The 25,992-nt window shown below is 39.9% G+C and overlaps 1 protein-coding gene across 3 annotated transcripts in view; it reads left to right on the plus strand.

Moving 5' to 3' along the window:
- LOC127452568 (protein capicua homolog) overlaps positions 1–25,992 on the plus strand; it is a 44,685-nt gene that overhangs the window by 9,685 nt on the left and 9,008 nt on the right. For all 3 annotated transcript variants that reach the window (XM_051718122.1, XM_051718120.1, XM_051718121.1), the window contains exons 2-12: positions 1,613–5,525; positions 18,919–19,068; positions 19,373–19,529; positions 20,742–20,850; positions 20,942–21,124; positions 21,257–21,389; positions 22,131–22,309; positions 22,578–22,710; positions 22,932–23,029; positions 24,579–25,425; positions 25,706–25,845. In XM_051718122.1, coding sequence (XP_051574082.1) covers positions 1,757–5,525; positions 18,919–19,068; positions 19,373–19,529; positions 20,742–20,850; positions 20,942–21,124; positions 21,257–21,389; positions 22,131–22,309; positions 22,578–22,710; positions 22,932–23,029; positions 24,579–25,425; positions 25,706–25,845 — 5,898 coding nt within the window. In that variant the 5' untranslated portion in view covers positions 1,613–1,756. The remainder of the gene's footprint in view (positions 1–1,612; positions 5,526–18,918; positions 19,069–19,372; positions 19,530–20,741; positions 20,851–20,941; positions 21,125–21,256; positions 21,390–22,130; positions 22,310–22,577; positions 22,711–22,931; positions 23,030–24,578; positions 25,426–25,705; positions 25,846–25,992) is intronic.

Consider the following 25,992-nt stretch of genomic DNA (forward strand, 5'->3'; position numbering starts at 1 on the left):
TTATATATAATATTTTTGCCACCTGTAAATAAAGCATTTAATGGATTTTAACCATGGATTCTAATTTCTTACGGTTAAATTAACCGGAACATTTTTTATTGCGGTAAATAGTAACCGTATAATTGCGGCATCCCTAATCCAGATGGATCTCATTCGATGGATCATTAAATCCCTAAATTTCATCAGGTCTTTTGTTTTTGAACAAGCCAACGTGTTATCCTGTCCTTGATTATACGTACAAAGAAGATGCGATAGACAATGTGCTTCTAAACAAACAGCTGCTTATTCTTTGGAGTGCTAGATTAGCAGAACTGTGGCTAAGAAACATACTAGCACTGTTCCAGTTATGGACTGTGTTCCATTCTGACAAGTGATTTCGAGCTCACCATGGTGTTTTTTCTGCCGTAATGCGATCTCATGCATAAGTGATTTTGATCTCACCACAGTATTTACTGCAAAAGCCCCTCTCATATCTCTTCAGTGCTGTTGAACTTGTGCCGGCTGGAACCACTGTCACGTCCGTGAGGCAGCGTAGTAATTTAATGGAAGCATTCATTCTCATGAATAATGTGGTGAAAGACTCTGAATCTAATGAGGTAGACACGCGCTCTCTAACCAATCACATCTCAGACTATACATATAATTAATTCAGGACCACTTCCGTTGGCTACTTGACCTGAATACTTGATGAATACTTTATTCATATACTGTATATTAAGTTCATAAATCAAGATCAAGGCGCAATAACATATTGAAGATAGAAATTACAAACTGGCAAACAATTGTAGTCTTAAAGCGCAGAACACAGGATAGATGTAGAAAAAAACAAAAAGCAAAGCAGCCATTCAAGAAGTGGAGCTGGGGATGGAGGAGGGGGTTAAGTGCAGCTTCCATCCATGCAATGGAAAGGCAGCTAAGGAATGAATAAATAGTGGATTTAAATAGGACCGCTCTGATAAATGTCTGAATTGTATTGGTAGACGGCATGATCAGCTGAGCATTAGATGATTGCGAGCTTGTCTCACGTGACCTGCCTGAACTAACGCTACGCTTGATTTCACATGTTGTGGTGTTTGTTCAACTTTCATTTTTAAACCGGAAGAACAAAATGGCTAAAAAAACAAAACACTTAACCACTTCTCCCTTAGTATAAAACATTATTAGTGCTATCATTGTTTTCAATGAATTGCAATGTGTACATAACTGTTAACATCTCAAAAATGTCTTTTGGGGTTTCATTAACCTTTAAAAATAATAATATTTGCATGTGAAACTTGGTTATGTTACTCATTTAACTGAAAAAAATTTGTCAAAAAAATGTAATGAACACCTTACTGCAGATTGTGGCTTTGGCACAAATTTGAATTTCAAATTCACAGTACACTATTAAACTTAAGTTTTTTATTTTATTGGGTTGAATTTTTTTACACTATAGCATGCTCAGCATTTGCTTCTTTCGAGTAGCCTTTTACCTTTCTTTACATTTTGTTTAGTTTATATTGATACTATCTATCTAAACATCAGTCTAAAATCGCTGTATCCTGATGGCAGCTAGAAATGACTCTTTATCTCAGTATCTGTCTCTCCCTGATTCTTTTCCTTCTTGTTACAGGTTGTTGTGAAGAGAAGCAGTACCAAAACAATCTCAAAAGAGCACAATAAATGAGAGAAGAGAAAAAAGACAAAAAGGAGAAAAGGAAAATTTTGCCAAAGTAAAAGAAGTAAAAGAAAAGGAAAGTTGCCAAAGTAAAAGAAGATGAGGCCACCAAAGAAACAGAGAGGACGCTCTCCTCTATCCACAAGAGCAAAAGGAGCAAGAAAACGGGGGGGCAAGCTTGATAGAAATTCACGGACAACATCCCCTGCACCTTCACCCCAAAAACACACTCCATCCCAAACAGATAGCTCTCAGGACAAGCACATCAAGAGCAGCAACATCCCAAACAGGGAGGGGCTAAGAGAGAAAATAAGAGAAATTACAGTGGAAACATCAAAATCTGAGGAGAAAAAAGTAATTGTGAATAAGGCAAAAAGACCCAGGAACATGAACACAAACAATTTAACAGATAATATGGACTCAATCAAGACAGCCAGCAATGCACATGAAAATTCCCATAGTAATAGCACAGACATTTGTAACACAAACACACAAAACATCACTTGCACAAACAGTAAAGGTAGCAACCAACATGCAAAAAGCACTGCTAGCAATACACAAAACACAAGTTCGTCACCTAACAGTTTAAATAAAAACTCTTTCAGTGGCAACCACACTTCCACCACACCCTCCAGTCGAAAAACAGCCACTTTTAAAGCCAGGGTGCCCAAGAAGAAATACATGTATGAGCATCAAGCTTCCAGTACCTCTACCACTTGTTCAACCCCTGTAGCCCCACTCACTCTTCATAGCAATCATCTAAGTTCTCCACACAACTCCATTTCTCATAACAGCACTCCTGTGCTCAGAAACGATTTGGTCAAAGCAGATAGTTCTGATCTGGATATTGGTGGGAATAGTAGGAAAGAAATGGGCAAAATAACAAGCACAGAATATTCAAAAGGATTTGGAACTGTGGGTGATATGTTGAAAAGTGAGGTGCCCTATGAAAGAGAAAAGGTGGTGCAAACAGTGGAAGCAGATGGATATGGGGAACAGGCCCCAAATTCTGTGCGCTCATCATCCACAGACACAGCCAGTGAGCACTCTGTGGATCTGGAGGAGCTTGAGCCTTCTGGTGTGCAGTTAAATTCAGGGAACCATGTAAAAGTGTCAAGAAGACTGCTGTCCAACAATTCAACCCTGCCCGCCCTCCTGTCCCCTAATCACACACAAATTGAGCAGGGAGGCTCTGCAGCAATAGCAGAAGCACTTGCTAAAGGACTGAAAAACCAAAGGGTGCTAGCACGTAGACAACCAAGAACTCATTTAATAGAAGGCAAGATGCCAATCAAGGAGTGTGTATTTATTTGTGGTGTGGTGCGTGGGTCCAGTAGAGAGCAGCTGAATGTAGAGTTGCATATTAACGGGGAGAAGACGCTGCTCTCATATCCATTTCATACTTTAGTAAGTCGCCAACACCAACCCATTGACCTAATTTTAGATGCCCCACCTCCAGGCAATGAACTTGTGGAGGTTGGGACGCATGTTTGTGTGCCTTATGGAGGAGATAAAGGTAAAGAGTGCTACAGAGAAGGTGTGGTGGCTCAGGTGGACTCCCATTCAGCTCTTGCAAGTCCATACATGGTTCTTTTGCAGGAGGAGCTGGAGCTAGAGAAAGAGAGGGGCAGCAATGAGGAGGCACAACAGACATCAAGTACTCAGACGGTATGGGTTGCCCGCCAAAACCTGCGCCTCCTTGTTCCACCGTGGGATGGGGTTTTGAAAGAGAAAGAACGAGAGGAGAGAGAGCACAGTGAGGAGATGGAAGTGGAGAGAGAACTATGTCAGTTAAGTGAGGGAATGGATTTGGGAGCTGCAGGTCCTCCCAGGGAGAACTGTAGATTCCCATCTCCAGAGATAGGGGTTCATCACTATAGAAGCACACATACTTCATCTTCCACTTCATCAGCAGTAGTGATGGTAGCAAGCAATATGTTTAGTTTAGCTGCTAGGAGAGAAGTTGAGGGAACTGCAAATAGGGAAAGTGTTAGAGAAAGAGAGCATGAGCAAAAGCAATTTCTGACCCCAGAGGTGGACACAGAGGTTTTGCAGCTCAACATGGCACCACTCAGAGATGTTGGGGCAAACTTAGTCACAGGGGGACCAAAAGCAGGTGGGCCAAACCAGCACAGACAAATTCTTTCCAAACCTCCTGGGTATCCAAGTCCCATTAGTGTGGTGCGAGGCATATCTGGGACATCTTTAGGAAGTCCCCAGCCAACCCCTTCACCTGCAATTTTAGGATCTGATGGAGGGATCTCTTACCCTATGCCACCCTCTATGCCTCCTTCCCCTAGCTCTAGAGGTTCTCTGACACCTCTGGAAAAAACACCTACACCTTCACAGGCCTCCACCCCAATTCCAGGGAGTTCTGCCTCTTCTTCTGCTTCTTCCTCACGATCAAGGACACCTTTGTCAGCTGTCCAACAGAAATACAAGAAAGGTGATGTGGTTTGTACACCTAATGGAATCCGTAAAAAGTTCAATGGAAAGCAGTGGCGGCGCTTGTGCTCACGGGAAGGTTGCATGAAAGAGTCCCAGCGTCGTGGCTACTGTTCCCGCCACCTCTCCATGCGTACCAAAGAAATGGAGGGAGCACTGGGAGAGAGAGGGAATGGAGGAGGTGGAGGAAGCAGCTCGGGAACCTTGACCCCTTCAGATCTACGGGGTCGTGCTAGTAGTGAATTTGATTGGGAGGAGACTTCTCGGGACAGTAGTGAGACAAGCAGCCGAGGTACTGACTCTCGACCACGCCTTGGTTTGCCATCACTGCTTCCTCAAGATTTATCACGCTTTGATGTTGAAGAATGCGAGGTTGCAACTATGCTGGTATCCCTGAGCAGCTCAAGGTCTGTAACACCCTCATTCTCACCAATTTCAAATCAGTCTCCATTCTCACCTACACCTTCTCCATCTCCTTCACCTCTTTTTGGCTTTCGTCCTGCCAGCTTCAGCCCTATCACTCCCTCTCCAGTCCTTCCTCCTCGCCGCCACAGACACCCCAGTGGTACCAACAGTGGTGCCCCAAAACATGGAACAGGAGGCGCAGACCGGGAGAAGGACAGACACTTGTCTGGTATTGTGCCATCTTTCCACACCAGTCTAACCTTCACTGTACCTATAAGCCCAGGCAAACGCAGGACGGATGCCCCACCTCCCCCAACTCCACTTTTGCAGGAATATCCTAAACCTGAACAGGATCAAAGCAGTCATGACCCTTCTCTTGTAACTTCTCTCTGCATTATTTCTCCTCAGACCACTACTGTCACAAACCCCCAAAGACTGCCTTCATCCACTGCCCCTTCCCCACCAGCTTCTCACCTAAGCTTAGAGCCAGGTTCACAATGTGCAGTCTACCAGCAGCCTTTGAGAGACTCTCCAGTAATAGTGAGAAATCCTGAGGTTCCTCTAATAAAGTTTACAGAACTCCCACTGGCTAGAGTTGCAGAGGTGGACAGGATTGGTTCCACAGAAAATAGCCAAACTGGTGTACAGTTAGAGAAAGGACTACAGGTTCCAGTGCCAATTAACACTTCTTATACCAATGGATCTGTCTTATTGCAGAACTCCACTTCAACTCTTGTTCTAGTGTCTACTACCTCTTCCATTCCAAGCCCAAACCCTGCAGGTCTACCCACACAATCCAGTGCTACCTTGGCCTGCATATCAGTGCCTAGCCCTGCCCCTGGGCCTGGTCTCATTGGTGCAGGTGGTGGAGGGGGACAGGATAAGAGTGGTCCAGTAACACTGCAGCAACCTGTCCCTTGTCATCCTGCTCCCACTGCCCTGTTGCCGCTCATACTTCCCACAGAGACCCTGCATCCTGTGCCATGCAAAGACATCATCATGGGGCGACCAGGAACTGGTAAGAGAGTTCAGTATTTACATTTAATGATAACACCAATGTTTAAATTCAGTGAAATTTAGAGACAAATGGAGACATTTCAGAGGTAGCAAGAATACATCTTTATTTTCTAATATTTTGTCCACTTACCAAAAAAGTTAAACACAGATTCCATGTCATTTAGACAATGTGTTTTGAAGACTGCAACACAAGTACCAGACTTGTAAGCAGGCTGATAAGGCTAATAAGCTAGATACATCCATTTAAACATGAAGGACAAAACATGCTTTGTTTGAAGGAAAGCCCTTTGATAACATTCAATACTACTAGTAAAGCAGTATGTAATGTTGCTTCTGACAAATAATACATATTTGATCATTGAAAACACAAATATTTGGGATTCGAAAATTCAGACAGTGTAAAACTTTCCCTCTCATACCATTCAGTATAAAACTTCATTACATGGCTCTCTGGAATACTTAGGACTCATGGGTAAATTGCAGCATGCTGTCAAATAATTCTGTATCATGACCATTACTATAAATGACCATTTTCCCAGGCAACCGATTTTCCACAAAGCTGTGTTAATTTCACGTCAAATAAAAATGTCAGCTCAAATCAATATTTTAACTCCATTTATTGATTTATTTGATATGTAGCTGTGTAATAAAACCCACAAAATAAATCCCCTCAAGATGATCACCCTGTCGGGTTTCATTTTTGGAACATGACTGTCTCACTGTCCCTTAAATAATTGATTTGTATTTGTATTATTGGTATTTTGTAGATTACTGAAAAGCACTTAGGTTCTGCAAAAGAACGGAGCATTCATAGTTTTAACTGTACAAACCTGATTTGGAAATTAATTAAAAGGGCTCTGTTATGACAAAAAAAAAAAAAGTCTCTTTTTGAATAAAAATCAGGACATTGATTACATTTATATGTACATTTATACTTAATAAAGGTATTCCGGGTCTGAACCAGTTCTCTCATTTTACTGAATTACACACCCAATATCAAAATCTTCTTATATATTTATTTCAAAAACGTAATTATTTTGATGTTACACTATTTATGTTTGAAATCAGAAAGTGAAATATGCTGTTTAAATGTCCATTCCAACCATTCTTTCTTTTTTATTTTAACACAATGCTTAGTTCATGACGATAAAAGTAGCCCCATTGCATGATTCTCCCACCACCATTCTTAACATGTGCATATTGAGTTTTTGAGGTGTTGTCATTATTATGTTTGCTCCACATATGTTGTGTTGAATTTTGGCTTAAAAGCTCTGTCTTGGTCTCATCTGACCACAGAATCTTTTCCCACAAGGCAACTGGATCATTGTAAGCTGGTAAGCTTTTTTTCCCCTGACAAACTCCAGATGTAGTTAAAATGTTTCTTTTGTTTAGCCCCTACATAGAGGCCAATACTATGCAAAGAACTTGATATGGTTGACCAGTTAACAACTTCTGAATTCTGTAGCTTGTTTAAAAGTGATTGTTGGCCTCCCGGTAGCTTCTCTAACAAGTCTCCTTGTTTGTGCAAATAATTTTTAGGTACAGCAGTCTGATGTAACCTCCTAAAAATCTAACCCATAGTGCCCACTGTTGTTACCTTTTCTCTAACTGATGATGTTGTTCTACTTTAGTTCTAACTTCTTTATAAAAAATGCTCTTTATTTTTATTTTTTACAGCTGTCTCTCAGATTCACAAATTTCATAGTGATTTCTATGGGGTTTATTTTTTTTTTATTTATTTTTTTTAAGTTATTTTAATGATTCACAGATAGAGACCTGTAGAAAGTGGTAACCTATTGTTTTTAGGTCAGAGTATAGAGTCCGTGATGTTAAATAATATTTTTGACTTGAATAAAACCAATTGAGATGTGACCACAAGAAGCACATTTTTAGGTAAACATTTATTTTTTCAGTGTAGGTCCTCACTAGGGCAAATGTTTTTTAACTGTGTACACTTGTGCAGTACAAGGACCTTTTCTCCATTTATGTTAGAATATATATTATTTCTATCAAAATTTTATATATAAAAAATCTATTTTTCTTTTAAAATAGCTATTTTATATTCAGTTCTTTATCACATAGAACTACATTTCTTCATACTTCAGTGAATTTGCAGTTTAGAAAAATAGAGTTTTGGTTAAGGGTTTGAAAATTATTACAAGAGGCTGTATTTCTATATTAATATAGCAAATGATAGAATCTTTTAATTCAGTTCAGAACCATGACACACATTTTCCTTCAGGAATGAATGCTTTGGCATTAAAACCAGCTAAAGGTATTCTGTTGGGTCTCGGACTTTGCAGAAGTGTTGTTACCATCAACTGCTATAATACTATTATACTTGCTATTCGTTGCGCTTACAGTCCTTTTTTTTATTTTATTTTTTTTACAATATTTAAAAAAATTTCATTACGTTACATTTGGGGAAAGTTAGGCACAGTGACAGAAGAGTGAATTGAAGGGTTTATGAATTAGTTACATTTGTTGAGTTGTGTCTGTGCTATGTGTTGTTTACAAGGAACGAGAGTATGTTTAGTGCACACACACAGCCTTCTCTTTTTTCTCCCCTTTTCTCCCCAATTTGGAATGCCCAATCCTCAATGCGCTCTAAGTCCTTGTGGTGGCATAGTGACTCGCCTCAATCTGGGTGGCGGAGGACAAATCTCAGTTGCCTCTGCTTCTGAGACCATCAATCCGCGCATCTTAACACGTGGCTTGTTGAGCGCGTTACCGCGGAGACGTAGCGCATGTGGAGGCCCATGTTATTCTCCGCGGCATCCACGCACAACTCACAACGTACCCCACTGAGAGCAAGAACCACACATTATAGTGACCAAGAGGAGATTACCCCATGTGACTCTACCCTCCCTAGCAACCAGGCCAATTACCTGGCTGGAGTCACTCAGCACACCCTGTATTCGAACTCGCGACTCCAGGGGTGGTAGTCAGCGTCAATACACGCTGAGCTACCCAGGTCCCCACACACAGCTTTCTTGATTTGTGTTATTTCCCATACAGTACCCAAAATCATTGTCTGTCAGTTTGTGTTTGTGTAAAGGCACAATTATTTTAGTTGTTTTTATTTAATAATATTAATGTGTTTGTTTGTGTCTCTAAATTTATAGAAGACATTCAGTGATGTTTGTACTCTGCTTGTTTTTGTATTGACAAACAATATAGTCATATTAGGTAGAGGTTCTTTGGCTTGCATGCCAGTGTGATTGTGATGTCTATACATAGAGTATTTATGCATATATTCAATTATGTGTGGTGGTATGTTATTATCTGTGATCAAGAGTGTATATATTGTGTGATAGAAGGAGTGTGTGTGTGTGTGCGTGCGTGCGTGCGTGTGTGTTAGAAATGACAAGAAGGCATTTGTAAAAATTAAGGCCCAATCTTGTGAGCCTGACTTGACTCACAGGCTCATGAGAAAGCAGAAATGGACATTAACAGAAATAGACAGACACACAGAGGTAAAAACCAAATTGTAGACCTGCAAAAAATAAAATAAAACCCAGATAGCTAACCTCTGTTGTGCTATTACACATTATAAGCAGTATAGCAGACAAGTACTCTGAAATGTAATAACTGAACGTTTGTTATTGTACCTTAATGACTGCGGAAAAACAAAATTAGGCATACATACAAGTGTAGTGAACTTTTTCTTTAGCTGTTAAGCATATATAAACCAGGGACTAAAAACAGTTCAAGGAATGAAATTTTTAGCAGAACGTAACTGAAAACCGGAACAAAGTGATTTTCAATTGTTCCAGAGTGAAAATGTTATTTTTAAATGCTAGTAACCAGTTATAACCGGTTAATTTTGTTCTGATACATTTTTCATGACACTAAAGACCGAAGGGTTTATCGCAGTAAGATTTTGGAACTACACCAATTCATGTTGCCTGAAAAAATTAAACCTGTCCTTTGATCCTGAAGGAAACTGCTGCATCACACATTTCTTTGCCTAATTGCCCATTGTGGATGAAGCAATCTGTGAATGAAGACATTTTTTAAAAATTATGTATAATTACTAAATATACATGCAAGGTTAATCCATATACAAGGAAAACATTATTAGAGGTAAAAAGTACAATCTTCACTGAATTATTGTTAGATATGATGCATTTATACAGATTTGATTCTGCAGGGTTTTGACTGTGAAGCAGATCTGTAAATAAAATTATATTTAACTGTTAATTAACTGCTTGTTATGATTTCTTTGCCAATAAATCCACCACACAGGGAAACAATTTATTGTTTATTTTCGCTTATTTTGGACTTGTTTTTCCAGAACAGGTTGCTTCTTTTGAGATCTGGCAACACTGCAATTGGTATTTCACCCACCCCTTAGCGCAGAGTACTGTCATTTTTAAAAGAACGTTATTGACCGTTCTTTTATTTTGTTCTAACCGGTAACCTTTTGGAAAGGAGGCTGCGGAACTTCTGAACCGAAAAAATACAGTTTTTGCTCAGAATGAACCAAAATGAAAAAATTTCATTTTTTGTCCCTGATATAAACTGACATTTTGTACAACAGCCCAAATTCATAATAATTTGTGAAATTTCATACATTTTAACAAAAGTTTTATTACTCAAACTTTGTATGGAATTAGTTTGTCTGAGACAGCAGATATTTTCTTCTTAAAGTACATTTTGAAGTACACATCGTTTGATTTTTTTTTTAATGGAAAATGCTTGCATACTCATGTCATCTACTTACAAACCCATCTGTGTTTAAAGTTGCTTTTAAAAAATATCCGTAACTTATAATTGTGTGTGCATGTACGTGTGTGTTTTCATCTCAGATGTGTTTGTTGAGTACACTGTGTGAATTTGGAGGTTGTTATCAGCTTAGAAATGAAGATATGATTGATCCAACTATATGTGTGATCCTAATTAGGTATATTTTTAAAGGTTACTTTCCTCCAAAAGTACAACACTAATTTTAATTGCACACAATTAAAGTTTATTTATTTCATATGTGTAAGAAATGATTGTCTATCTGATTTCGAGAAAAAAAAAAATACTAAATGCAATACTCTGAAGCAATGTGACAATTGATCAATGCATCTTGAGTAAACAAATTATATTTTTCAGTTATTGTTGTCACGTATTGTGAAGTACATTCCTATAAAGGACGCCTAAAATAAATTTAGACTATTTGGTTGTCAGGGCATGCAGGGAGTTTTAAGCTGATATATGAACCAATTGTCACAGCACATGAAAAAACACTAGCAAACCAGCTTAAATTCTTTCAGTGTGCAATGGGTGAAAATAGTTTCATCATGATGATCCTGACAGTGTGATCACAAGTTATATGTTTGAATAGACGGGTGGTTATGATTTCAGGCAGAATATACATTTGAACAAGAAAATTACAAAAATTAAAAGAAATATTCCAATATATTGTGACAAAGGGTACTGTGTTCTCAAGGTAAAATGAAATGTGCACCAAGTTAAAATGTGAATATAATAGAAATAATACATATATTTTAGAGAGAGTAATTATCTTCTAAATTATCTTATTTTGTATCGATGCATTTGAATCATTGAACTCTGGAATTGCGAGTTCATATTCGACTGTCATTAACCATGACAATGACTCAAAAAATTTAGCAATTCATTGAATCCACACCCTCTGCTTACACAGATATACAGCTCTCCTGAGCTTTCACAAACAAGCGTAGGACATGATCTCTTCCATGTATGTGCAGAATTTTGAGTCGGCATCTGTGCTGTGACTATGCAAGAATCATGTGTCCCCTTTCACCCGTGCAGTACTCGTAATGTTATTTTAACTCCTTTCACCTTCTTATCTGTGTCACACTTTTCTACTCTTTTTCCATACCTTATTTCTCTCTCTATCTTTCTTTCACTCTCTGGTGCAGTGTAGTCTCTCTGTTCTCTCTCTGATCATAGATTGTTCCCAGGAATGCCAGCCATTCCCTTTCCTTAGAGGGTTTCACCGTGAAAACACAAACACATAAGCATTTAAAAGATAGTGCAGACAGACAGCATGTTACGATTTTTTTCTTTTCTGTATTTGTGTGCCATTTTCACATATTTTACAATTGTAGGTTCATGTTAGTATTCATTGAATGCTTGATTTAAATGTTATATCTCAGCGGAGATCATAGGATCTGAAAATGTACTCCCGCACAACTCTTGCACTTACATTCACATAAGAGCCCCCATGTCTGGCTGTAATCTCTCCCCCACTCAATTCTGTGTCTGGCAAAGCTTTGCGGTTGACTTTAGTTTTTCCATAGTATAGTGCTGCCCTCATGTGAATAGAGAGTGCCATTACAAGCACGTACCTGCATACAGTATCAGCTCTACATTTTCTTTTAATTTGTGGTTCATGTCTTGTACCTGCACTAGATTCACCAGATTTTGTCTAGCAGCGGCATACATGCTATTAGTGCGTGGAAGTGAATAAAGAGAGCTAGAAAGGGCTGTAGACATAAATGAATGTTTGGTTAGCTACCATAATTCATTTTTCTTCTCCTCCAAATGTCCTTTGGAAAGTAGCTGGAATCCTGGTAGTGGCAGATGGCAGCAGTGATAAAAATATCTTAAAAAGGGCAGTGTGTGTGTTTGTGTGTGTGGAGATGGTACCCTGGTCAGTGGTCACTGGAGTGGCATGAGAAACAGTACCCATAAAGTTGTTGCCATGGCAACAGGGAATGGGCTTTTGAGATTGTGTTTGAATTACGTAAAAACCATGATTGGACTGGATTGGAAAATAAAGAAGGTTTTGGAGGATGGGGCTTACAATGTTAACCCGCAATCATACCGGGCTTAACCCAACATGACAGGACTGTCGCTCACAGCGAAATAACTTATTATTTTACATATTTTAATAATGCTTCTGGCAACTCTTTATTTGTTTAGATTGAGCTACAGTAAATCTTTGTTGTCTTATTACTAAAGTTGAAGTTTGTGCATGCAGTTTTGTTTTTCCTTAAGTCATTTTAAATTAAATCAGCAAAGAAAGAGTTAAGAAATTGTTTACTATATCATAGTCTTAGCTGGAGGTTTTCAGTGTGACCTGATTGGCTGTTGCCAGGAGCTCAGTGCAAGCTCAATGGTTGAGAGAGAGATTAGCTCCTCCCATTGCTGTGAAATTGTGTTATAGAGAGGAGACATGTCTGTTGACACATTCTTACCTCAGTTTGATTTGTTTGCATTTCAGTAAATCATTTAAATGGGACTTAATATGTGTGCTCACAGAATCTGTCTTTCTTTCTCAAGCTACTTGTCTGTCTATTGCCATCGTCCCACATACAGTACCGTGAGCAAGGCAGTTTTTACAACTCCCTCCTCCCCTCCTCTCCATAGAATGACTCTTGTTCTATTTATATTCGCCTGACTTGTACGGTTTCCCCTTCCCACCCATTTTGCCTCTCTTTTCTCAAACATTCCACAGTGACTGATTTATTTTCATCCACTCTTGAGTGTCTCTCTGTTTGGTACTGCCATATGTAATGTGTAGGCTAAGCTTCAGGCATGTATACAGTGGAAGAGATTACTGAGATGATAATATGATGTGGTTTTGTTGGCCACTATGTTTGTGTGGAAAGTGTTACTACAGACATGGCTCTCTCTCTCTCTCTCTCTCTCTGTCTCCCTCTTTGTCTCTTTCACACAACCCTTCCTCATTGTAGCGTGACTGTTTGTGAGGGGACTGACTGATACTGGGCATAAGGCCAATACCCCTCTGCCCCATACAAACAAGTCAGTCACTGAACTCTCCCATGCTCAGCACACACACACAAACCTACTCACAGGCACAAAAACACTCGTATCCACTGTGAGCATGCTCCTGTTGCCTGAGAGTTGTATGTCTGATAATAGTGTTTTTGAACAGTCACCTTTGTCTGTGACATCATCACTATCAGTCACTTCAGTGGTCAATGTCCTGATGATGGAAATAACAGTGGTCGCTTAATCTCTACCCTATATTACTGCACTCAACCAAAACAAAATTTCCTGCTCTTAATTAAGGTAACGGCATGAATAAATAGTACAAGGTATAAACCCACCCACAATGTTATGTGAAGTCTTTTCTAGTTCTTTCTCCTCTCAGTTTTAAATTTGGTTATGTTTAGTTCTGTTTGTTCAATGTTTGTGTCTTCATTAACAGTTGCAATGTCTCCAAGAAAGATACCACTAATGACAAATGTCATTTGTGTCCTGTTTTGTTAACCCACCACCACACTATGAAAGAATGACTGAAACCATACTCCCGCCCCCACTTTCCACTCCTCTGAAGTGGTATAGCAGGCAGGTGTTCATGGCTTAAGGTTATAATGTGATCTAAAATATTAAAAATGTAGTAAAATGTACAAAGTCTAATGCTACAGCAGAGTTTATTGAACAAGCGATGACATTTGTTTGCATTTGTTGGTAATTCCTGTTTCAGAGCATGAGTACAAATTGTAGCTTTAGTGTGTGAAACAGCTGAGGAAATGGACAGTTTCCTCTAAATTACTTATTGCATTTGTTACACAGGTATCTCTCTCTCTCTCTCTCTCTCTCTCTCTGTGTGTGTGTGTGTGTGTGTGTGTGTGTGTGTGTGTGTGTGTGTGTGTGTGTGTGTGTGTGTGTCTTTGACTAAGGCAAGCTCAGCAGATCCTGGCTGGCACATGAGTGACAAAAATTAATTTCAAATGATTAATTTAGCAAATAACACATTGTCCTTATAATATCACATTTACAGTTTTTCTCTATACATGAAAATATACCCTGCCTTTTTATTTATGTATTTATTTATTTTTTTGGAAGGGGGTCCCTCACAAGAGGATCATCATATTAGGGGTGTCCTTCAGGCCATCAATAAGTTTGAAAACACCTGCACTAGATTGCTTGAAGGGATAGTTCAGCCAATGTAAATTCTCTCATCATTTACTCACCCTCATGCCATCCCATGTATCCCATCTCTCATGTGCATGACTTTTTTCTTCTGCAGAACACAAAGATTTTTAGATGAATATCTCAGCTCTGCAGGTCCATACAATGTAAAGTTAAAGTGGAGATTTAGAGTAAAAAAGGGCTAAAATTTTGATCTGTTTCTCACCCACACCTATCATATCGATTCTGAAGATATGGATTTAACCACTGGAGTCATATGGATTACTTTTATGTTTCCTTTATGTGATTTTTGGAGCTACAAAGGTCTGGTCACCATTCACTTGCATTGGACCTGCAGAGCTTAAATATTCTTCTAAAAATCTTTGTCTTCAGCAGAAGAAAGAAAGTTATGTCTTTGTGTATGCACATCTGGGATGGCATGAGGGTGATTAAATTATGTGAGAATTTTCATTTTTGGGTGTACTATCCCTTTAAGCTGTATTTGTCAAATTAATCTCATCTCACTATTAATCACATCTTTACATTTTCTTTAATATAAATTTAAATCGCTTGCATTTGTATTTATTTTCTTTGATGTAGATAATTCATACAACAGCTGGTCTATTATAATGCAATCAATCATTATGCGAAAAAAATAAAACAAATAAAATAGGTGGATTACGAGTGTATTTATGGCGCCACCTCCTTTGAAATAGCAACACATGGAATTACATTTAAAACTGTGGTTTTGGAAGGATGGAACTTGTCCATGTGTCACATGCCCTTGAATCGTATTAATCTGTGTACTTAATCGATGCGCTAAACATTATAATGCATCCGTTGTAACCCCTAATAAACACAAACCTGGGATTAGTAGAATACTTTATATGACATGCCATGTTTTTGGTCCAGTAGAGGAATGCAGCAGCTTCTACGTCACAGTGGGCCCAAATATCACGAGAACCCACGTAAAATCATCATGGCCCAGATTCTTTAGCGTGTTAAATATTTATTAGCTGCTGTTACATCCGCGGCCAGTGGGACGCCAAAAGCCAAAGCCGGATTTGCATATGACTGACATTCCAACGCACGCTCGCACCAATCAGCGTGTCGGATCGTCTTGCGATAGGTTGTGTCGTAGACCAATCTAAGACAGCATTCAAAGAGTAAGGCGGGTCACGGGCTGGGCGAGGTTGACACGCTGATAGAGCGAAAGAGGGCAGTCTACTAGTACTACACAACAGGAGGAAGAGGGAGGGAAAGAGAAAGAAAGAAAGAAAGGCTTTGCGAAGCGAGGGAAATCGAGGGAAGAGTATTGGCCAATTGAATGATGTTATGATACAACGAGTTTTTACTACAAACACCTACGGCTGAGCTGGGCCGCCGCGGGTCGCTTAGGATCAGAAAGTGACTCTGCTGCAGGAGAACCGCGCTGGACTTTACGGGCTATTAATACTGTTCAGACCCGTCATTTCATCGCAGCAGCATTGCGCCGGATTAGCTCTGTCCAGTTTTTCTTCTCTGTTTTGTATTTCCCCCCCCCCGAGTCATCTACTTGAGGATTTTTGACTAGGTTTATGATCGCGTCAGAGCTGAAGTCGAGGAGTTTAGTGGTCGATTAGCCTTTTGAATGAGACTTATTGAGGCTGGGGTGTGTGCGAGGGAGGGGGGTGTCGGAGAAGGCATTTAAAACGAGAAGTCGCAGCATTGGTTTAACTTGGAACTAGAATTCTAATTTTAACCTGATTCAAACTGAAATATACCACAAAATAGCCCTCCAAGAAGGAAATGTAGCATGTAAAATAAAGGAAAGAAGGATTAACGATGATCAGCGTGCGTCTGTACAGTCTACAGGGGGTTCTTTCTTTTCTTTTTACATAATATGAAATGCTGCTTTTATATTAGATTTAGTCTCTTGCAGTGGGTCGGTGGAATTGAGTGGCAAAGTAATATTTATAGCATCTGTAGACCATTTCAAACAGGCACACCTTCACTGGAAGAATAGTTCAAAATTTAGAAAAAGGGTCTTTTTTTTTTTTTTTCTGGACATCACTCATGTAATTACAACTACAGTTACAGTGTTACAACAGTGTAACTATTGATTGTTCATTTGGAACATCGCACAGGTGTATCGCGTTTTTGGGGTATGTAAACCGCTTGACTTTCTATCCGAGACCCCTGGCTTTTTCGCTTTCAGACGCGGTCTCTCCTTCCCTTTATTAAAATCTGGGTGTTTTCCGAGTAGTGCTAGAGTTTTTAGCCGTGACATGAGGACAGGTTCTGTGGCGGCGCTCGGCGGTGCGGATGCGAGACCAGGGGCGTTCCCGAGGAGACGGACTCATCTGGAACTGTGCTGCTGAAACCAGGTCCGGATCTCCAAATGCAGCCCTTAAACCAAAGTGGCAATACGGAATGAGTCCGTTAACTGGTTGTGTACGGGGCAGAATGTAATTATGCGTTTGTCGATCAGAGATTAGTGAGGAAACCAGGCGTTGTTTACCAAACTGTTAAAATTGGATCAGATGTGAAACAGAATCTGGATCTGATGAAGTCATGCACTGACAGCCAGAGAGAATAATAGTGACCACGTGAAAAAAACAGATGTGTTTTACATGTGGCGTTTAGTTAATAATTTCATACGTATCATTTCCTGACGGATGGTTACTTTTCTATTTAATCTTTTGGGGATTTGAAAGTCTCTTCCGTGGTGTGTCGCACCCCAAAGAATAAATTACACTCGCACTGCGTTGTAGTAGCACCATTTCTTACGATCGTGTAAATGACGATGCTAGCCTGCTAATCTGGCAGATTTGGGCTTCCCATTTTCACGACGACTGACTGAGATTTTCACGTTTTTAAGCATTTCACTTTTCAGTTTTGATACCAGTATCGATCTTTTGTCTTTTTTATAACTGCAATTCGTATTTTGGTTGCCAAATAAATTATTAATCGTTCATTTTATATGTAAACCCCTGGGCTGAGGTGAGCTCAGGTCGCGGACTGGTGCACTACTCGAGCTCGAGGATGACCGAGAGGCCTACTTAACCCCTTCGTCACCGCAGCCAGCCGCCAGTGTAAACAAGCTCAGACGAGAAGGGGGGGTGGCCGTCGGGGGGCATACAGGACCAAATAAATAAACTACATAATCCAAATAAAACCAAACCTACTTATCATATAGAGTCACAACAGCGTTATTACACAGCAGCGTGCGTAGTAATGGCAACAACTGTACATTAAAGTGTTTAACACCAAAGTCGTCATTTGTTATTAATCTGCGCGTTCATGGAGAGGTGAACGCCGCTTGACTCCTTTCTGTGCGGTACCTGATCGCACACTGTCATCATTTTTACATGAATATCTAGTGTCTGAACAGATAAATGTAAGAAAAGGGAAGGACACGATCATAAACAAAATATTAAAGTAATTGCACGACGGTATGGCATAGCAAGGCAGAGCGTTTGGTACCAACATGACGAAACTCCATGAGATGGATGCTGACGGCATCGATTATGGCTGCTAATTTTCACCGCTGGACTCAACATCACCTGTCTGCGAAAAGCATCATGTGGATACTTCACTTTTAATAACTTGCGTTATCTTGTATCGGACGGACATTTGAAACAGAACCTTTTTTGTAGTGGACATATTACATGTTTGTGAAGTTTTTTCTTTAAAAAACAAAACAAGGTATTCAAGGATCCTCAACCATGTTTTCATCGGAAAGCCCGCAGTATCTTCGCCAAGGACTCAGCATGTTTGGTCAGTCATTATTATTTAACGTGTCTGATTTAGTTTTCTCTTATATAGGAAAGAAAACGAACTCTCGCGACTGTAATACAATCTTCTTAAATTGTGGTAATAATCACAAAATAAGTGCATTGACATGTTGTTCGAGAAACCTATTAATCAGGTGTTTTTAAGTGATTGCGCCAAATACCTGCTTAATATGATTTAGAAACAAATTGTTCATGCATATACTATCTTCATGATACAGTAGTGATGTTAATGAAATGATGTTTTAATTGAGCTCTGTCAGTGAAGACAGGTCTCATCTATCTGTTCTACTACTTGTTTGTTTTTAATGTATGGCACTCATGAAACAAGCGCCAAGAACATTAGTTTATTCTTCTAACATTCAATCATTTTAACAAGATAGTTCTGAATTAGTGAGAAGTCATTTAGTTGTTTTTCTGAAATGTTTGGGTCTCCTTGTTCATCTAAAAAAATGATATTCTATCCTTGCTCTCCCTCCTTAATTTGACCATGAGTCTGAGATGACTTTTGTATGCTTTGTAATTATACAGATATTATGGAGGGTGACACTGAGATGTGTGAATCCCTGCATCATACATTCTTATTGAGACATCTGTTTTTTTATAATACCATTAAGTCTTAACATGGCTTAATATTTATTATCTGCATACATCTGGCCATTTATGTGGCTTGTCAGTCTTAGATTGAAGTGTTGATATGGTTTATTGCTTGGTGTTATTACTAGCTAGTTAGACTGAGTGCTCTGTTATTGTCTTCTGTAGTGTGGACAAATGTAGAGCCCAGATCGGTTCCAGTGTTTCCTTGGCATTCATTAGTCCCTTTCCTGGCACCCACCCAATCAGATCCATCGGCTCAACCTGGCGAGGGCCAACAAAATGTCAGTCATCCACAGACAGCCTCTCTGAAGAAAGGTAATTTACTTCGTGCCACCCTCTGTGTGATTACAAAAATGAGCTAAAAATTGTCTGTGAACATTTTAGTGAGATTATAAAAAGTAATTATGTTCAGTATTCAAAAGATTTAGAAGCATATTTCCTTGAATAGTCCGAACCCTGTTATGTATTTGGTCTCCTCTTTCACATCTGCAGTGGCTCTCTGTAACTCTAGCTCCTGTAATTTAGCTATTACCCAATCTAACGATTTACCTCAAGAGGTTGCCGGATTGGAGGGATTCATTAAAGATTCTGTAATGATTAACCCATCTTTCTCTTTCAGAGGCTCAGAGTGGGTCAGTGCTGAAGGAGATTATAGAGGGAGCACCTAACCCTTCCTTACGCCCCACTCCCTCCGCTGATGAAGTGCCCCCGGAGAGAGAGAAGGATGCGGAGAGAGAGAGACCTGACAGTGAAACTGAAAGTGACGTGGATGATCCGTAAGTGATCTAGTATGCATGTGGGATGCGTCATTCTTTTTGAATGTGTTTTGTTGCTGGTGTTCCTGTGTGAGGAAAGAGCTGCATAATGACACCACAAAGAAAAGAGAGAACAAAAGCTTTCCACTTTCTCCTGTGCCTGTGTATGAATGACAGGCACAAACCAGGGGCAGTTTACATTAATGAACTGTCATCTGAATATATGTCTGTCTGTCTCTCTCTCTCTCTCTCTCTCTCTCCTATTTACCCTCTCCCTTATGTTAACAATATTAAATAAGTTCATTTTATTATCAAGTCATCTGGTACAATTCCTGCTAAACTTTATTATCTTTGCATTAAGGTGTTGTTGACTTTGTGAAGCATCCATCCCTCTTATTTGGCACACTGGATATTATAGACATGTTAAAGCTCTTTGTTTTCTGCTTTGGTGGTAAGCTGCAAAGCAGTAGCTCATCGACGCAGTGCATTGCAGTTTTCAGTAATTGGCTCGGTATGTTCTGCTGTATTATTTCACGCCATAGTGAAAGGCCCTGAGGGTTTTCTGCAAGTGAAATTTGTGGATCTTTTGGGTCTGTTTGTAGCTACAGTAGCTGTACAGTCGTGACAGCGTAATAATTATCAGTTGAATAATACCAAAATGCTTGTATAACAGAAAACCATCCATCACCATAATAATGTGCATACAAGTAGAAATACTTAATCTCCATAATGAATAAAAAAGTAACTCGGATGATGGAATGATACTTAAGTTGGTCTTGGGGTCTCATATTTGGAAAAAAAAGAAAACAGGCAGCTGTGATGAAGTGACAATAGTGGAAATTCATTCTGTGTTTTCTTTGTAGTAATGTAGCATTTGAGTGAGTGGTTTTCTATCAGCTTTGCACAAATAAATGTATATCAACTCAGAAGAAAAGCATTGTGTGTATATTAAAGAGAGAGTGTGTGTGAGACAGAAAGAATACCTTAGCTGGTGTGTCTGATTGATAGAGGTAGATTGGGAAAAATCAATGTAGTACTATATTGCAAAAACCATTGGTCACTATTTGGAATCATAACAATTATGCGGAGTACCAATTTTTCAGTTATACTTCTAATTATTTTACATATTTGGTATTAAGAACACAATGCATAACTCCATTGCATAATTATGCATACTGCATAATCCCTCTGATTATACCCCTCAGATAATAAACTGATGTTTTTTGTGTCCAGGTTTTTCCCAGGTGTTCTTCCTGATCCGCCAGTCTCTGCATCTCCTGGAAAGCGTAGATCACAGTCACTCAGTGCACTGCCCAAGGATGACAAAAACAGTCCTGGCAAGGTACACATTTACATATGTGTGCTTGCACAGTTTCACTTTATCTTCACACAGTTGCATCCACTCATTACTTCTTACACTCTACGTTTTACAGAGAGAAAAAGATCACATCCGGAGGCCCATGAACGCATTTATGATCTTCAGCAAGCGCCATCGTGCGCTGGTTCATCAGAGGCACCCAAACCAGGACAACCGTACGGTCAGCAAGATTCTTGGAGAATGGTGGTATGCCTTGGGACCCAAAGAAAAACAGAAATACCACGATCTTGCATTTCAGGTTAATGGAACACCCTAACACTTGTTTAGATGCATGTTTAGACACATAAATGACTTTGACTATTAAGTATTTCCAACCCTTTATTGTTTCAGTTTATGTTAGTCTCTGTTGGGTTCTATCCCTTGTTCACAGGTGAAGGAGGCACACTTTAAAGCACATCCTGACTGGAAGTGGTGTAATAAGGACAGGAAGAAATCCAGTAGCGAGGGACGTGGTATTCCAGGGAGCAAAGACATCCGTGAGAGGAGCATGTCAGAAACCACAGGTATGTAACAGGAAAAGCAGTGCAGGGCATAGTTTCACCATGGATACATTTTTTTTTTTTTTTAAAGTGATTGTGATGTTATTGGTTCAATATTTTATCAGCTTTTTTGAAAGGATTATGAAATTTAATAACATTGGCCCTAAAAATTCAGTAACACTGACACTTCAGTAACACTTATGAATATGAATGGATGAATTTAATTGCATTATATAATGAAATATCAAACCAAGTGGCATCTGCAAACAAATGGTGCTAGACCTTTTCTCAGAACTGTCTTCTTTTTTCTTAGCCAGTTTTGCAATAACTTTTAAGTATGACGTATGATGAAGTCAGTTCCCTCAAGTTCATACATTTTTTTTAGCAGAATCATCAAATGTGTAGTTCATCACATTAACACTGAACATGTTCCACTAATGTTTGACAACCAGAAAGTGTCCAAATATTTTTTGCCTTAATTTTGAACAATAAAACTTTTGTTCAGTCATTTGAAAGCTAAAAACGTCTTTTTAAATAATTTGCTTGAAAAGTGTGTTTGTGGTATATTTCTTTAAATAAATACATTTTGTTTTAATATTTTGTTATAAAATGAAAATACATTCATACATTTTAAAGTGTGGCATAAGTGTCCAAATCCTTTTTTTTTTTTTTTGGTCACTGTGTATATGCTGCTTAGTTTATCTGTAATGAAATGTACAAGATAATATCCAGTCCTTCCATTAAATGTTTTTGTAAATATTTCAGAACCTCCGTCTGTGTCAGTGGGGATGGAACTCAAAGGCGTGGGACCCAGCATGGTGAGCGTGTCAGAGCGAAGCGGAGGTGAGGGACATAGTCAACTGCCCCGTCCCCGTGCCTTCTCTCAGAGTGCCATGCACAGTCTGGAGAGGGGCAATCCACAGGCACTAGCCGAGCTTACACAGGTAGTGGATGCAACCTTACATAAGCCAGTTGTTCGCAATCCTGGTGCTGGAATACCTCAGCACTGCGCATTTTGGATGTTTACTTCATCTGACACTCCCTGTTCAGATCTTGAAACCTCTACCAATGAGCTAATGAGTTAAATCTGGTGTGTTAAATAAGTGAGACATACAACTTGTACAGTGCTGGTGTACTCTGGGACAAGGATTAAGAACCACTGACATACATTTTCAGAGATTCATGCTCATCTAATACATTCTGTATTTTTAGATGTGTGGTGATGGTGCTCAGGTTTCAGGGCGGGGTGCTTTCTCTCAGACGCAGAGGGGGGTGAGTGAAGATATGACGAGTGATGAAGAGCGCATGGTCATCTGTGAGGAAGAGGGAGATGATGACGTCATTGGTGAGTCACACTTCATCATCTGAGAAGCTTTCTGTGGTCCTTAAATCCTTGATAGTTTTCTAAAAACAAGTTAGGAAGTGCTGATGCCATATATTCCTGTCATAGCTTTTTTTTTTGGGGGGGGGGGGGGGGGTGGAATTCAGTACCAGTTTGGTACAGTTTCAGTAATGGAAGGTAATTCTGTTTAAACATTTATTATTGTGTTTCATGGTCTCATTCAGAGGACTCCTATCCAGGCAGCTCCATTGACCTGAAGTGTAAGGAGAGGGTCACAGACAGTGACAGTGAAAATGGATCTGGAGATGAAGGAGAACGCAAGGTATCACATCTACTATTTTGTATTTATCAGTCAATCTGTCTATCTACACTCACTGAGCACTTCATTAGGAACACTATGGTCCTAAAAAAGTGCCCAACTTGGTCTTCTGCTTTTGTAGCCCACCCACCTCAAAGTTCGACATGTTGTGCATTCTGAGATGATAGTCTTCTCTCTACAATTGTACAGAGTGGTTATCTGAGTTACCGTAGCCTTTCTGTCAGCTTGAACCAGTCTGGCCATTTTCTGTTGACCTCTCTCATCAACAAGGCGTTTCCGTCCATAGAACTGCTTTGGATGTTTTTGACTTACTCACTGGATGTTTTTGTTTTTGTTTTTACTCCATTCTGAGTAAACTCTAGAGACTGTTGTGCGTGAAAATCCCAGGAGATCAGTAGTTACAAAAATACTCAAACCAGCCCGTTTGGCACCAAAAATCATTCCACAGTCGAAAACACTGAGATCACATTTTTCCCCATTCTGATGGTTAATGTGATTATTAACTGAAGCTCCTGACCTGTATCTGCATGATTTTATGCACTGCACTGCTGCCACACGATTGGCTGATTAGATAATCGCAGGAATAAGTAGGTGTACAGGTGTACCTAATAAAGTGCTCGGTGTGTGTATCTCTCTTTATTTGTCTCTGTCTGTCTGTCTGTCTGTCTGTCAGTGAAAGTTTGGTGTCAAACTGAAAGTTTGGTTTGTGTATGTATGTCCAAAGATGAGATCCATGCAATCCATTTGATTGCGTGGATCTCCTTTCAGTTCTGTAAAGTCAGTAGTTGATCAAAAACAACCAAAAAGAAACATTTAATTCTAATCACGCATATGCTGTAAAGAAGCCGTGCGATTTCACTAGTCAGTGTCTGCGCTTAACCAAACAGAAGTGAGACATTTGCTGAACTGCCGCCATTCTTAAAAGAGGCAGTTCCATTTTAGCACTTGTTCTACTTATCAGTGTATATACTTGTAAATAATACAGATTGTGCATGTAACATGTATTGTGGTGTATTGCAATCTATTAAAGCGTGTCATATGTATAGCGATATGCATCGTATCGTGTGGTGACTGGCGACACCCAGACCTATTACTCACCCTCATACTATTCCGACCCCTTATTATTTTTTCCTCTGTGAAACACAAAAGAAGATGTTCCATATATAGAAAGTGGATGTTGATTTATACTGTGAAGCCCCCAAAATCTCAAGAAGTGTACAAAAAGAGTCCATAGTCTGAATGTTCTGAAGCCACACAATAGCTTTGTGTGAGGAATAAAGTGAAATGAAAGCCGTCATCCACTGTAAATCTTTAATATACCGTCTAACCCTGCAAAAAAATAGGGTGAACTAAAACTCTTTGCTTTCTGTAGAACTAGGAAATTGCTTGTGGTCTGTGGACTTCTTTCCCCAAATTAATTATTAATGCAGTGTACAAAAAGTGATTACATTTTCATTAACTAGTAAAGGACCTGTGTCATTGCATATGCCTGCTGTCTTTATTCTTCTTTTTTCCATTATTTTCTGTTCTCTATTTTTGTTAATTTCATCAGAGAGTTTTTGCTCCAGTGATTTGCTCCTCGTCTTATGGTCATGGTCGGAGTGTGTCCCTTTCCTCCTACCCCACCTCCAGACACTTTAGTGATGTATCCTCGAAGAGGAAGCGAACGATGGAGGGAGGTGAAGTAGAACGAAGGGAAGGTGACGGAGTTGTGACGCAGTCTCTCCCCCAGTCCTCTAGTCAGTCCATCCTGGTCAGTTCTGGTGGGGGAGTGTCGTCAGTGCTTGGAGGAGTGAGGGTGGCATCCACTGTTGTCACTAATGTGGTGCGTCCTGTCGTCAGCACGCCGGTGCCCATTGCCAGCAAATCCTCTCATGACAGGAAACCCGCTGCCCAGACACAACTTCTCATTGGACCTGGGGCCACAGGAAATGCGGCGACACCCTTAGTTGGAGGGGGTGGTTACTATTCCTCATCATCACCCAATCCTGTTTGCGCATCAGCAGGTCAAGGGGGGCTAGTGACCAATTTAGTATTGGGAGGCACATTTCAGGCCCCGCCCACTGTACAGCTTGTCACGCCTCCTCTACCAAACCCAGCCTCCCCTGCCTCTGCTCATAGTAATGGTCCACTGCCTCTGCCCTTGCTGCAGCCACACATTCTGCCTTCTCCCTCATTAGTGCCCTCATCAGGCCAAAAACCGATAACACAGGTCCAATACATTCTCCCAACCCTTTCTGCCAACAATCCCAAGAGCCCCTCCCCTCAGCAGGCCAGTCAGCCAACCAGTATCTTCACCCTGCCCACAGCTTTGCCCACTCATGCCTCACTGGCCAATGAGAAGCAGTCGGGATATGTCTCCAGTCCTGCTGTGGGAGTGGTTAGCCCAGGAACCAGAGGTGTGTATTCGTAAAAATATCAGATTTAGATGTACATTTTGTTGCAAAAAAAAAAAAAAAACATTATAAGAATGCAAATATATGTTAAATACTTCACCAAAATTCTTGTTAATTTGAAAACATTAGATTTTTCATTGTATTGTGGCTCAGAGCCACTATCACTTTGGCTTTGGGTTCTATACATGTACTGTTTTCCATTGTTTTGTGCTGTGCCAGATAAGACAATGTGTGCAAGATCCAATTATTTTTAACACTCTGTTCTTTTTCTTTCTTCCTGCAGTGCAAACACAGTCACCAGTCTTGCCGGGCAAGATGCTGGTTCCCATGGCAACAGTGAGGGCTGCTCCTGCCCCTCCTCAGCAGTTTCCCTTGGTAGCCCCTCCTCTTCCTGTTCAGAATGGAGCACAGGCAGGAAGCAAGGTGAGATCTCAAATGTTAAACTTTGATGTAACAGCAAATTAACACAAAGTAACTCTTATGTGCAATTGTTATTATATCAGTAACTTTAATTGTAAAGTGATAGAAGTATGTTTTAAGCAGCCTGTTTTGCTTTCTGCTTTTCATCTA

The sequence above is a fragment of the Myxocyprinus asiaticus genome, chromosome 15 (assembly GCF_019703515.2).
Source record: "Myxocyprinus asiaticus isolate MX2 ecotype Aquarium Trade chromosome 15, UBuf_Myxa_2, whole genome shotgun sequence".
Taxonomy (NCBI): domain Eukaryota; kingdom Metazoa; phylum Chordata; class Actinopteri; order Cypriniformes; family Catostomidae; genus Myxocyprinus; species Myxocyprinus asiaticus.